Source organism: Corvus hawaiiensis, chromosome 22, assembly GCF_020740725.1.
Source record: "Corvus hawaiiensis isolate bCorHaw1 chromosome 22, bCorHaw1.pri.cur, whole genome shotgun sequence".
NCBI lineage: Eukaryota > Metazoa > Chordata > Aves > Passeriformes > Corvidae > Corvus > Corvus hawaiiensis.
Window position 1 is genome coordinate 3,019,293 of NC_063234.1, and position 14,708 is coordinate 3,034,000.

Sequence of the window (14,708 nt, forward strand, 5' to 3'; positions counted from 1 at the left end):
TCTAGTTAGAATAAGAGACTGGAGTCTGGGCCCTGAGTTGTCTGCCTTAGTCCACTGCTGACTTAAATGGTGATGAAGACTAAATCAATTAACTCTAGACTTTTGGGACTAGATTTGGAAAAAATGGGTAAGATTGTTACGCAGGATGGGTAAACACTGTGGGCTTGGCAGGCTACTATACAGAATCTTTACTCCTTTACTGCTTTTTCCTCCATTTCTTCACACCAGTTTCTGAAAAACCACTGTGTTTTGCTTACCCTTATGACTATGAGTAGTGGTTTGACACAGAACAGAAAGTTACCTATTCTAATGATGGGATTCACGTTATTAAATGCTGTTTTCCGACAGTTTCCCTTTTCTGTTTTCAGTTCAGTCTTCTTTTGCATTCAAGCTTCTTCTGTGTATGCTTTGCTTTCCTTTCAAAGTAAAGAAAAAAATTTTTGTTTAAGATTGAAAACAAACATCCAGTCTCAATAAACTCACCTTGGATGAAAGGATTGCAGTCCTAATAATGGACTGCAAGTCCAGAGGAGAGAATGTGGCCAAGTTTAAATCATGGATTGACAGCAGCAATAACGGATCCTGGACAAAACAGGACATGGCTGTTCTCTAAAATCATGACAAAAATGGGGGTGAAGTTTGTAAGTGGTGTGGCTCAGATACCTGAGTGTGGCAAGGTGATGCTTGAGCCTGGACACTTGCTGTGAGGAGGAGCTGGGAAAAACCTGCTTGATCCCTTCTGCTGCTCACAAAATGAAAGTCTCCAGCTGCTCCTTCTGTGACCTGTCCCAACCCCGTGCCAGCTCTGCTCCCTCTGTTTCAGGTTACAGACACGTGTACCTGGAAGGCATAGAAGAGGCTTCCATCTTTGTGCATGTGGCTATTAATGACATCTGTGGTAAGGTGAGTGTCTCTGTGGTGTGCAACACACCCACAGGAGCTGCCAGGATCTTGTATCAGCCCAGGGAAGCCCAGTGGGTGAAGGTCCAGGCTGGCATTTTTGTTCACTTAGAGTAAAATTTATCTCTGTGCTTGTCATGGTAGCCCGAGATCTTTCTGAATATCCACAGAGATAAAAGCAAATCATAGGGAAAGTTATAAAAGAGATTCTTGCAGTGCCTTTTCGAGGAAGCCATAGGGGAAGGTTTTCATTGCAGCACAGATTTATACAAATAATGTGCTTGTGTCCAGTGCTGTGAGTGCACCTTGCTGAACCAAAGGTTACACACCTTAACCCTGAGCACTTGCTCCCTGCAAAGCTGGTGCTGTAAAGGCTCTGCCTGATGTTTTGGCATTTAAAATTTAATTAAATTCTTCAAGCTTATTTGCTTGGGATTTTTTGCCATAATAGCACTCTAAAATGCAGAGGAAAGGTGATGCCGGTATCAGTTATTGGACATATTTACACTCCTTGTCTGTTGCTAAGAGTGTGTTTGCTTCACATGAGGGAAATAAACAGCTCTTGGGGTGCCACATCTCAATTTCCACGAAAGTAAAGCCCTAATTTCAAACTCTTCCTAGGCCAGCTAAAAACGAGACTCCTGCCCTCTCAGCGCACTGTTGTGTGCTGTTAATGTCAATGAAATTCAGGTACAAAGCACCGTGCAGAGCCTTGGCGATGTCCGTCTGTCCCGCAGCGAGGACGGAGCCTCCTGCAGTGGCGAGGTGCAATATCGGCATCGCGACAGCAGGAGGAGGCATCCAGCGGGCTGGGAATTCCCAGGTCCCCTCGGACGGGCAATTCGAGCAAATCCGGAGCAGGAAAACAGCTTTTTTTAACTGCTAGGCTTTAATCACCGCTTAGTTGTTTAACTCCATCAGCTTCCACGTCACTGCCCTTGCCAGCAGTGTTTGATGGAAAGGACAATGTTCATCCTTTGTGAATGTTTGAAGTATTTTCAATTCAAACTTCCTTTGGCAATATTCTTTCTCTGTTTAGCCTTAATTTCCGAGCCTTTCATAATTATTTGCTCTTACTAACTTCTTCATGAGTGACTGGCTGGTGATAGTTTGCAGAAGGGCAACCTGTCCGTTTAAACTTCGGCAGTTTTTTGAGGACAGAGATTTTCTTGGTGTTCCCTGATTGCTGCTCATTGTCACTGCAGTCTCTCTGGGTTTGCTGGTGTTAAGAAGTGTTTCTGTGCAATGACAAAATATAAGGATTTGGAAGGAAAGCCTGTGTGTGTTATGTTTTGGTTTTGGTTTGGTTTGGTTTTTTAATTTATAATTTTTAATAAAAAACGGGTGAAAATGTGGAACAGATATTACATGTCCCTTTCTGGTTTGGTCTCTCTGAATTACTTTCTGCTTTGATTTTCTGTTAACAGAGTGCTGTCCAAACTAGAATTTTTTCTGTTTTCCCTCTCTTAATTTTGGGCAGAAAAATCACCCCAGTTATCAACCTTTTACCCATTCTTTATTAATCCAGAGATTCTAATGCAAACATAAACATTTTGGGACTTTTTTGTAAATGGAAACATTCCACCTGCTCAGTAGCTTGGTATTACTAAAACAGTCTTAGATTTAGTTTTTTTCACCTTAACTTGTGTGTGAAATCTCTTTCAGATTTCTCTGTTTCCTGGAAAGGCTTTTCTTTGTTTCTGTCTCTTCTGTGGTCTGCTCATGTATTGCAGAATTTCTTGTGGTTTTTCTAGATGTGCCTATCTCTGAGATCCTCCCTCACTGTTATTTTGTCTTTACTCTGTCTGTTTGTGATTTCAGTGGGCTTCTCTATGTCAAAAAAGTCTCCTTTTAGAAGCAGAGCGTTTTTAGACGCCTTGAAGGTACCCCTCCTGTCTCAGAGAGGTGCAGTGACACCACCACACACCTGCATGCCTTGAGCTGGTAGCTTCATTAGCATCAGTGTTTCTTTGTTAGCATTTTCGAGCTCTTCAACTCATGGAACATGAATTGTGACATTTGACTTGGTCACTCCTCTTGGGTCATCGACAGCCAGAGAGCCCTCCCCGTGTGAAGCAGATCCAGGATAAAAGTCCTGCCATTCTCCCCCTTCTCTGAGTGTCTCCCTCTCCTGCCTTTTCTCTTGAGGGCTATAATTCAAACCTCTTCTTTCATACAGAAGAGAACATTGACAGTGAATCATTTGCGAAATTGTGGGAAAGCCTCTTGTGCTGTTTTTCAAGTCTGCTTTAGAGAATGAAACATGCCTGTAAAGCTGGGCTGGAAGATGAAAGCACAGTGTCCTGGATCTCCCTCAAAACTGCTCTCTTTTATTTTTTTCCTTCTTTTAAAACTTTTTTTTCCCCCCAATTTGACCAAATCTGCCTTTGGGTTCTTGAATCACTCCATTGATTCAAGCAACAGTGTCCAGCTTAACAAAGCTGCACCAAACAAGCCAGAATGACACCTGGGGCCCTGCACTGCGTGTCACCCATTCCATCAGTGCTTCCCTTTTCTTTTTGGTGGATATTATTTGTGTGTGTTGTTTGTATGACGAATTTTCCTGGGTTTTGCAAATATTTATATTGTCTGATTTTTATAGCAATAAACTCATGTACTTGCCAATTTGTCTCCCAGTACTCCAAGCAGATTGTTCAATAGTCTGGCTCTCACAGAATATTTACCAATATTTAATGTTTGCCTTGCTTAGGGAAAATCCATCCCTACCATCTTTGTCTTATCCGAGAGGTAATTTTTGATACTGTCCTACTCACACTGGACGTGTGGTAACTAAACTTCAGTCAATTATAATTGACTAAACATTATATAAAAAATATAATATTGAGAACACTTTTATTGGTCCTGGTGCCAGCCAAATAAACCTTGATGCCACATGGCAGCTTGGGCAGGACACTTGGGGTAAAAGCAGCTCTTAGCCCAGGCTCAGTGCACAGGGCAGCCAATATCTGCCCATTGAGTCCTGCACAGCAGAATTGGAAATGCATGAGCATGCACTCAAATATTTATTTGGAGGTGAAAGACCATTGTGATTTAAATGAGACACTTCTGTGCCATTGTTTGGCACTGCAGAAATGTGACCTCACATGACATCACAGGGCAGAACTGGAACTGACAGCGAGTGCCAGCAAGCGTGGCTGCTGGTCAGGTTCTGTCACAGGATTCTTAAGTGCACTTCAGTCGTGATGTGCCCTGGGTTTATTCATTCTTGATGCTGCAGCTGCTCAAGAGTCTGATTTCACTGGGAAATAAAGAGGACAAAGGGGGAGAAGTAGATTAAAAGAGAAATGCCTTTCTGTGCTTTAAGTAATCTGTGTTACAAGGCTCTGTGTACAGAGCAAATCAGCGCTGTCTCGGGCATCAGCCTGCTGCTTAAAAAGTTGGCAAGTACACCTGGAATGTTTGCAGGAATGCTGGAACTCTGTTTCATTGAAATGTAAATCAGTTGTATGGTGGTGGGAGATTTATGATGGTGAATTTACGTGTTTAATGCTTAAATAACTACTGAAGACTATGGAGAACTGTATCATGACACTGACTAACTTCCCTTGTTTATAGTGTGTTTCCTCAGTGCTGAAAACATACACGAGTGTCTTGGGATAAGTGTTGTATGGTAGGAAAAATTACCAAAATGTAATCACACAGGTAGAAATTGAAATACTCAATGATCTTTTGTGTGTGTATAGTTAACTGCTATTCATGACAGTGCTCAATTCAATTAAAGTGTAGATCTCCCCTATACTGAAAAAATATTCTATTTTATGGCCAGTGTTTATTTCCCAGCAGTTCCTAGAGAATGCATTTACAACAAGGACTTAAAATACATCTGCTTTGGGTGAAACTGAGAAACTCTTCAGCTTTCAGAATGATATTCTTGTAGACAGAAGTATTTCCCTTTTTTCAATCTTTTCAATAGCTCTAATGTTTATGTAGATGTTGTAAGTAGCTACATGCTAGAAAGAAAATGATGACAAATACAGAGATAAGTGTGGCTGGAAAATGTTATCTAAAACCATAGCTGAGAAAAAAAAAAAAAAAAAGAGATGTGTTATTTTGCAAAGCTGCTGTTAGTGATTTTTTTCATTTTTAATGCCTGTCCTGTTTCTGGGTTAGTTCTCATGCTAATGGTAGGAATATAGCAGGAGACTCTGTATGTGAATAATCACTTGTTCATGAATTCCTGTGCCCAGAGGAAGAGCCTTGTGTTTCCTGTTAGGAACTTTTTATATATATATTTTTTTTTTTTATTTCTTTTACAGGCCAAACAAGCTCTAGGTCTAAAAGGGCTGTTTCTCAGAAATCCAAAGCAGGCCTCTCTGGACAGTCATGCTGCTGGGCAGCTCCATCGCAAACATTCCTTTAGCAGCCACATCCTGAGACGGACAGCCAGTGCACCCACCAAGAGCCAGAAGAAGAACAAGAAGGGCTTTCCTGAGATTGCTTTTGACACAAAGGACAGCAGCTCTGCAGGGGCTGGAGAAGAGCAGGAAGTGGAAGCTGCCTCCCAGCCTCGCTTTGTGCAAGAGCCAGAAAGTGCTTCCCCAGCCCCAGCTCCCCGAGATGGTGCCGGTGGGGAGGCACCTGGCAAGGGCTTGAAAGGTAAGGCCCAGGGCTCTCCCAAAGGGCCACGGCAGAGCTGTGCCCACCCCGGGGCTCCTTTCAGCGAGCCCTTGCCCAGGGCACACAGGGTGAGGCTGCAGGAGCCCCAGGGCGAGAAGCAAAGCGTCTTTGCCCGCTGTGCCATCAACAGCTCGGGCAGGATCGGAGTGGCCACCAACTGCATGAAATGCATGATTGGCTCCAGAGAGAGCCCTGACCCAGAGGGCCCGTGGAGTGACCACCCTGGCAGGCCCATTGCTAGAGACCCCCTGCACCCTGAGCAGGGCAGCAGTGCAGAGGAGAGGGTAGAGCTCAGGACCTGGGTTGTCAGAGGGCAGCCCAGGCCACACTCAGATTTGCAGCCTTGCAGCAGCCCTGGAACTGCAGATGATCTGACAAGGAGCACTCAGTCTTTTGTGACCCCAGGGAAGAAAAATGTTGACTCTAAGTGTCACGGAATAAAGGCTCATTCCCGGCAGCGGTGGCAGTGCCAATCAGGTGGCAAGTACGGAAGCACTGTCAACTTGGTTGCAGCCAGCAATGGCTCCATATCCTCCAACTCCAGCAGTCTAGAAAGCCTTGGAAGCCCAGAATTCCCCAAGCACTGGCCTGAACCTTCTCGAAGGCAAGTGGGCACCCTACAGAGGGAAATGAATGCCTTGTTCGTTCAAAAATTGGAGGAAATTCGAAGTAAATCCCCTATATTCTTTACTGGTAAGACCAGATTTTCTTCACCATTCTCCACTGTAGATCACATCATTGTCTCAGCTTCTGCGTAGCATCCTTACTTAGAAGCTCCTCTATGTTGTTTGGCTGTCAAGAGCTCTTTTTTTTTTTTTTAATTTTTGCAATGACAGAAAAAAAATCTGCATAAATATTTTTATTTTCTTTTTTGTAGACGTGTCTGGTTTAGATTAGTCCTTGCCATGCCTAGTTAACCATCTGCAGTAGTGACACTGTCAGTAGTCCATGAATGTTTGGGTTGTTTGTTCAGGCTCTTTTGTTTCCTTGGTTTTCTTAGTGAATGTGGTATGATACTAAGTAAATTTTAAGATCCAAACCAGAGCATTAAGTGAGATTGAATATGGAAAACCCACATCAACAAACAATATTTCCATTATCAGCCTTTGTGTTTCGCTGAGGGATAACCACATCAGGGATGATGTCTAATGTGCTCTCTGATATCAAATAAACCGGTTCCCTCCTCAAAGATCTTGCAAAGTCACTGCTGTCAGTCCAGGAATTACTGAATGGAATTCTCTGCTCTGGGGTGTTCAGGAGATCATATTTTATAAACACAGCAGCCCATTCTGGTCCTAAATGTGTATGCAAACATTTCTACTGTGCTGTAATGTTGCACACATGCTCTGGCTGTGGCCTGAGGGCAGAGCTGCACAGCACAGAGCAGCAGAGTGTGCGATCTGATGCTCCCTGACATCAGCCAGGCTGGGGCACTCCTGGCATTCCCCATTGCAAAGTAAAATGTGCCCACTTGGAGGAAAGCTGCTAAAGCTGCAGCATTTTGTGGTTGTTTCAAGCCAGAAACAGGCGTGTGGTCAGTGGGAGCGTGACTGCACCTTTACCGTGAACTGGGGGTTTGTAAAGCTGGGAAACAGAAGCAGAGGCAAACAAAGGATATCTTTTAATATGAAAAATGGCATTTTTCCTCCTGATTTGGCAGGCATGGGAGAGAAGGAAAGTGGTTTTGACAAGAATTTTCTGTTTCACAGAATACTAAGGAGAGAGTATGAAATACAGCTTTTGGCTGTGATTGCAAGAGCTCCTCTTCAAATCCCTTGTTCTCTTCCTTAATTGTCAAAGGAATTTGGACACTGGTGGTTACATTTTCAGGAGCAGTGGAGTGACTTTGGTGCTTTTCTTAAGATCTTATTCAGTAATAGATTCTGACTGCCTATCTGTAGTGGGCTTCTTTGAAAGCTCCATACATAAATTTGAGATATTTTATTTGACCAGTTTCATCTGGTTGGGTGTCTGCAATTTACCTTCTATTTTTTATACCTTTTTTGGTTTTTCTAATGTATTTTTCCAATCTCTGCTTTGGGTATTTAGGAAAATACCAGGACAATGGGAGGGGAGAAGTTTGCTGGTTTCCGTGACTTGCAGTTAATCCAAAGCAACAGAACTCTTTCTATGCCTAAATTATTGGCACTGGGCTTTTCACAAACTCTCAGTACTGTGACATATGAAACCATTTCCCATTATCAGTGCCAGCTCCCCTGCCAGCCCCCCAAGTCACTAAACAAATATTGTGATATGCTTGAAATTTGATTAAATCCATCTGACTTCCCAAGCATGGAATCAGCAAACCCTTAAAATGGTGAAATGGTGCCTTGGACTGGCTGCTGCTGGTCTAGTGACAGCCCCTCTGTTTGCACAAATAGCTCCCTTTCCCATCCTCCTGCAAGGCCGTGCCTCGGGCCAGGAAACCAGGGAAACCAGCTCCATGGCTGCACTTGGGAACTGGCATTCTGCTGGGGGAAGTGCCCCCAGGATGAGACAGGAAACTATAGCCTCTAGCTGGCCCTTCATGGCACCAGCCTTACATTTTCCAGTGATTTTCCTTCGAAGTGTGCCCCAACCTGTGCTGGTGGATGGGGAGAAGGAGGGCTCATTGGTCTCATCAGCTCTGGGCTCTTCCTGACACTCCTGCAGATACTGAGAGTCTGGGAATGTTGGATTTGGCTCATGGGCACATGTGCCTGTTTCCCTTCCGACACTCCCAGCTAATGCAGGACAGGCCAGGGAATGGCTGCTCCCATCCCTGAGCTCCTTCCCTGGGCTGGAATTCCTGGTGCCAAGGAAGGGCCTGGTATTCCCTGGGCAGGTTCTGGGGGTGCAGGTGATGTTTTCCATTAGGAGAGGGCTTTGAAGAAGAGGAGGCCAGCTTCCTCTGAGCAACCTGCCTATGTCAGGGCAGTTGAAACTTGATGATTTTTAAGGTCCTTTCCATCACAAACCACTCTGTGATTCCATTCCCCTGTCCAGTGGACTCTGCTTCTTCAATACTAACAAATACTGCTTTTCATTCTTCTATGATAAAAAAAAGGAATTTAACATCTGTCCATGTGTGGATTCCATTGAGTGCTCTGGTTGGTCAGAAATTCTTAGGATCCTACAAGCATGTGTGAATATTCCTGTATGTCTCCCTTCCCTCCCTCAGCACTAATTTATCCTGTTATCTGCACCTGCCTTCCCTACATTAACTGGATTTTTCCTCTGTTCTGTCCTATTATTCTACATGCACACTCCCTCTCTCTAGTTAAGAACTGAAAGGACAAGCAAGTCAAAGGTAACTGTCTGCTGAGTGTCCCCGATTCGAGCACCCTGTTGCCTGTAGTCCTGGTTTTTGCTTGTTTGCTGCCCTATAATTACCTGCTCCTGTATCCTTAAGGTCGTGGTCTGGCTCAGTGGTGCTTTGTTAGTTCTGGAATGCATGTCTGCACTGTGCTTTGGAGATATGGGAAATAATCTTTTTGGCATGATTGCTTTGGCTCCCAGGGTGCAGGTGATAAACATTGCAGTGAATAGAACATTTTCTCCAGGTAATTGGTGGCTGCAGTGATTCTCCAGGGTTGTACTCTCAGCCTGCTGTTCATGACCCATCTCTCTGCAGAGATTTTTTGAAATAGAAATTACCAAGTTTTTTTAAGAAGAACAAAGTCTGTTTAAAGCTTTTGTTTTGTTTTTCAAAGTCCCATTGCCAGCATTCCACTGTCTGCGCCCAGATCATTTGTAATCTGCTCCACAAGCCCTGTGCTGCTTCTCTTCTGAGTGGTTGGTCATTGGGATCACATCTGCTGGTCAAACTGGTGTTTTGATTAGTGTACATGCTCTGGTTGTGCTCTGATACCCTGACCTGTCTGAGTGCTGGAAGGAAGGAAAACTGCAAATCAAGGGGTGCTGGATGGTGGAGAAAGCAAAGTTAGTTTACAAAAGGGGACACAAAGGGCACAAATTGCTGGGTACTGTTGTTGTTGTTTGATAAGAAAACCAGAATAGTCACATGGTGCTGCTGTGCATGGACTGAGGTTTCTTGAAGCAACAGGGCTTTGTGCAGCTAAAACTGAAAGTGCAAAATGTTTTGCTGCCTTTGGCCAGGCATTTGAAATCCCAAGTTATTTTTAAAATCATGATTGACATATGCAACTAGTACCTTGAGAACAAAATGATAATGCATGAGGAATGAATCTTAGTCTAAACTGTAATTTGTAAGAGATAACTAACCCTGTATCTCTGTTTTTCTTGTTTCTTTCTTTTTCTTTTCGTGCCTCCCAAGCAGACGTCTGCCACTTCTCAATCCAGAGGTCAGTCACTTCTTTATGCAGCCTAGAAACGATCACAGAAGAGCCTGTCCCTGCCAGTGAGAACCATCACTGCAGCCTTTTCTTCCCTCTGCCTGTTACCCCTTACAGTGATTCTGAGGAAGGGTCTGGGTCTGACCACTCCACCGAAGCTCGATCAGAGGGAAGCAGCACACCCAACCAGCCTCAAGAGTCCCTACCCTCCAGAGAACAAAGAACTAATCTGGCTGCAGAAGACCAAGGGCAGGATGTCCCAAGAACAGCTGACACAAGTTTAGTAGCCCCAGAAGATGGGAGGACAAGCGTGGCAGGCTGTCTCAGGGAAGGAAATGGCTGGACACAGATGTGCAGTAAAGCTGAAGATCAGGGTGGATCAGCAGCACATCCCCAAAAAGCCAGGCTGGTAGAGGCAGCAGATCACAGGGCTGGCCAACCTATAGGAAGCTGCCAGAAGCAAAACAGCCAACTAGGTCAGGTATTAACAGACATGAAAAACACCTCTGAATCCAAAGGGCAAAATCTGGGTGCAGCAGCTGTTCCACCCCAGCAAAACAATGTCATTAACAGCACACAGGCGGATTGTCCCCAGAAAGCCCGGGCTGCACGGGCTCTCCCTGTCTCTGTTTCTCAGATGAGCTCTTACATGTTGGCAAGAAGGGCAAAGAGTGAAGGACTGAAGACGTCAGACTCCTCAGCCTTAACAAAAATTCCAAGCAGCCAGTCTCCAGCAGCAGAAGTGTACTTTGATGCCACTGTCAATGACCGGATCTGGAGCAAGCTAGACTGCAGCAGCCACCGTGACAGCATGTCCTCCTCGTCCAGCATGTCCTCCAACGACACCGTCATTGACCTCTCTCTCCCCAACCTGGCTCGCAAAAGCCTCCCGGACCTGGGCATCCGCCAGGACAGCCTGGAGCCCCTGGCCATCAGGAAGGGGATGCGGCCACGCTCTGCCACCACCTGCAGCAACGAGATGCCAATGGTCAGCAAGAGCAAGTCCAACCCCAACCTGAGGTCTGGCCAGCTGCCAGCTGATGAGCTGTGCCCCCGGCCCCTGGCCAGGAGCCCTCAGGACGCGTTCTCGTCCATCCCTAGAAGGCACACCTGGAGCAGGCTCTACATGGAGAGTCTCAGGCAGTCCTCCAACAAATCCAAAGCGCATGACACGGTTGGGAATAACCAGACAAAGTCCAAAAGCCTCGGGGACCTTACCTCTGACGACATTGTGTGCACTTTTGAAAGCAAATACCGCAGCATCAGCAGGAGCTTTGTCACCCGCTCCATGCGGGAGCAGCGCCGCTCCTCGGGCCTGAGGCCCTCGGCCAAATGCCGGGATGAACTGACTGAGCAGCTGAAGAAGCTGACAGCCTTTCAGCAGGAAAACGATATCACCTCCCCCATCAGCCTTGACCCCAGCGAGTCGGAGGAGGAGGGGGAGAGCATGGGGCTGCTGCGCCGGTCGTCGTCGCGCAGCCAGAGCCGCGTGCGCTACATCGCCAACAGGGCCCGGCAGGCCCAGGAGAGGCAGCGCCTGCAGGGCCGGGCACAGCTCGGGGGGAGCCCCATCGAGGAGAGGGGCAACCCCGAGGGGGCCTGCAGCGTGGGCAGGGCCGGCTGCACCGACCCTGCCGCCCACACCGCCCTGCCCTCCTCGCCCAAAGCCCAGACCGACTGCGGGGTGGACACTGAGGTGTTCTTCATGCTCAAGCTGTGACCCTGGCAGCACTGGGCACTGTTTACACTCCTGTCACAGCAAAACTCGGCGCCCTGAGAGGCACAAGACATCCTCCCACCACTCGGTGCTTCCTGGCCTTCCCTTGAGCCCAAGGGTGCTTAATATCAGGACTCCAAAAGAATAGATGAGGATTCGTTTTTAATTGCGCTTTGCCCAGCCTCCGATTTGGCCTCCTTTGTGTGTGACCACTTCTTGCATTTGCAGTTTGCTCTTGGTCTTTACTAATTTCAATAATTCTTCTGACAATAGGTAACCTTGATGTTTAATAGTTCAATGTGATGCTAACGACAGCTAAGGTAAATTTTGCTCTTACAAATTGTGGATCCATGTAAGGAGGCTGGACTTAAAATCACATTTTATTTTCTGGAAGAGTTTGAGGGTGTGAATTAATAATGCAGTAGGTACAGTCCATCTTCCATCGTGGACCTGCTTATTACAGTGAAAATCCATATTTTCTCTTTGAAGAAGAGCTTTCTTGTTCCAAAGCAATGCTTTTATAAACCCAGCCTGTTTATATATCTATATATATACATATATATCTATATACACCTGTGTGTATGCAAAGATATGTCTGCACATGTATGTACACATGCACTCCCTGAAACTGAGCTGTGACTGTTCCTTGTCTCAAGGCATTGTCTGAGGGAATTGAGACAGGAGAGGGAAGGGAATGGCTAAAAACAGACAGGAAATATCTTCTGACTTTACTTCAGAAATGGCTAAGAAGCATGTTAGTCTTTTCTTGAAAGAGCACTGTCCCTTCTTATGGTATTTTAACAATGCTGCTGTACATAGCACTTTTTGGATGAATTTTACTATTTCTGTATTGCACTGCCATGCAAAATTTTCAATGATATGTTTAAAAAAGAGAGATATTTAATTTTTTTAGATGGACATATTTAGAATTGAATAACAACCTAAACAGAGTAATAATTTTTCCTCCGCCCTTTTTTTTACTTTTTATTTTTAGGGATGTTGTCATGTGTCCCCCCAATTATGATGTCATTTATTATAGATGTACATTTTATCAGTGATGGAGAAGAATGTTTACTGAGATGCATTTTAAAGAGAAACAGAGGTTTAATTTTATTTCAGGCTGCATAGAGTCCCTATTATTGAGAGGATATTTTGCCTTTGTAATGATTCTTTTGTGTATATTGCAAAATTTAAGAATTTGTTTGTAAAACCACCTTACACTACTGAAATAAACATACTTAACCTTCCAGCTGGTGACTCTTTAGCTGTAACACAACACTGGGGTCTGTGATACACAAACATGGTTCATTCTGCTCTGTTTTTCAACTTCCTTTGTAGATAACATTTAATTTTACTCTTTTTCAGAGTGGTAGCCAGCGCAGACCCAGCTCAGATTTTCTCAGGTCCTCCAGAACATGTGCAAGGACTGGCAGAGACTGACATTCTGTGGTGTGAGACAGCTCAGGGACTGGGGCAGAGCCCTGGCTGGGAGGATGGAAATTCTGGGGGAACTGGTGTGATTAGTAGCCAAACAGACAGAAGGAGCTGATCCATTCTGGAGCAGCTGTACAAGTAACACAGATGGCCCTGTTTCATCACTGAGGGGGTTTAAAGTCTGGCTGAAAATGCTGCAGCACAATTTTGCTTTTCACCTGTCACTTGACTGAAAAATCACTTCTATTCCTGTCCCAGCAAAGTGCACAGTGAAAGTGCATCTTGCTTCCTTCACACTTCTCCTGGAAGGGTTGTCACTTGTGGAGCTGGGAGGGGGTTCTTGGTTCTAATTTTAGTATCACTTGGCCATGAGAATTTAAACTCTGAGATACCAAAACAGTAACAAAATTGAAACTCTGAGATATCAAAGTGTAAGGCTGACAGTGTTAGCACCGTAACACTGGGGAGGGGGCTGGAGGGGTTAAATTTTCTGATTCATTCTTTTCAAATGCTCTTCAGTATGTTTTGTCTGAAAATATTCCCTCAGTTTCCCAGCCTGGCTCAGATCTTCACGGCTTGTCTGCAGGTTTCAGATCCTTCAGACCCCAGGAGAGCTTTGTGCAGCAAAGGTTTGGAATGTGCACTGAGGTGACCCGAGAGCATCACTGCAGCCGCTGAGGGAAAGGAGGTGAAGCTGCAGCAGAACGTGTGATCTGCCAAGAGGAGCCTCCCATTGTGTCCCAGCACAAAGCAAATTTCATTAACATTCTCTGGACGAAAAATCGTTCTTGTAATAACTTTAATTTCGGGCTGAAAAGCTGCAGGGAGCTGCTGCTTTTGTAACTTTAATGCTTTTTAAACTTTAATGTCAAGTACATGCAACTTGACAGCTTCGGAAAGTTAATGTTTAAAAGGCGTATTTGTGTCTTCTCAAAGACTGAGTCTCATAATCAGATTATTTTCATCTTTAATTGATTAAGCAGTACTTGCTAATGCACCTCACAGGAGGCAGCATCGTGTAGCACTTCAAAACATTTATCTTTGTTCAGATTTTTAACCAACAGTGTCCGGATTTAACTCATTAGGGTGCATGTGAATTTTGCCCTCTTCCTTCCAAATTAGTAGCAACCAGCTTTAGAGCTTGTTTCGTGACACTACATAAGACCATTCATCATGTATTTATTAATTCCTATGAGTGGCATTTATTCCAGCGTTTAAGAATTATTTGGAATTTAAGTCAGCAGAAGGTCACAGTTTTGCTCTTCATTCATTTGCTCTTCCTATGCATCTGCAGACTCCTGTATGTGGGTTTCAGTTCATTAAGCTGTAAGATCCGAAATCCAGAGTCTCCAGATCACAGCGGTGTATCGGACACGGCTGGACATGGCATTTGTGGTCTGTATTCCTCCAGCCTGCCATTCGTTATGACACTGATAATGAACATTCGATTGTGTCTTTCTAAGCTGATTTTATCTGCGTGAGCAACAGGCAGGAAAATGGGCACAGCTGCCAGGGACAGTTCCAGAGGGAGGAATTTTACAGGAACACCACGGGCCAGTAATAGAATTTTGTGAGCCTTGATGTAGCACCCAGCTGCTGCACTCAGCAGCTTCCAAAGCCTGTCCTTTGGTGTGGTCTCCCCCTTCCGCAAAGCTCCAGGTGCCCCCGGCCCGAGCTGGCACGTTCAGAGGCCACTCCTCCTCCTCCCTCGGGTATTTAACCCA

The 14,708-nt window shown here is 45.1% G+C and overlaps 1 protein-coding gene across 18 annotated transcripts in view; it reads left to right on the top strand.

Moving 5' to 3' along the window:
- The window catches only part of PLCH2 (phospholipase C eta 2), a 74,899-nt gene extending 62,100 nt beyond the window's left edge, over window positions 1-12,799 (top strand). For 8 of the 18 annotated variants that reach the window (XM_048326572.1, XM_048326573.1, XM_048326574.1 and 5 more), the window contains 3 exons: window positions 824-903; window positions 5,178-6,231; window positions 9,818-12,799. In XM_048326572.1, the coding sequence (XP_048182529.1) occupies window positions 824-903; window positions 5,178-6,231; window positions 9,818-11,553 (2,870 nt within the window). In that variant the 3' untranslated portion in view covers window positions 11,554-12,799. Of the gene's footprint in view, window positions 1-823; window positions 904-5,177; window positions 6,232-8,797; window positions 8,828-9,814 lie in introns of all 18 variants that reach the window. The other 10 variants (XM_048326589.1, XM_048326580.1, XM_048326588.1 and 7 more) reach the window with 9 other exon arrangements.
- The last annotated feature ends 1,909 nt before the right edge of the window (window positions 12,800-14,708 follow it).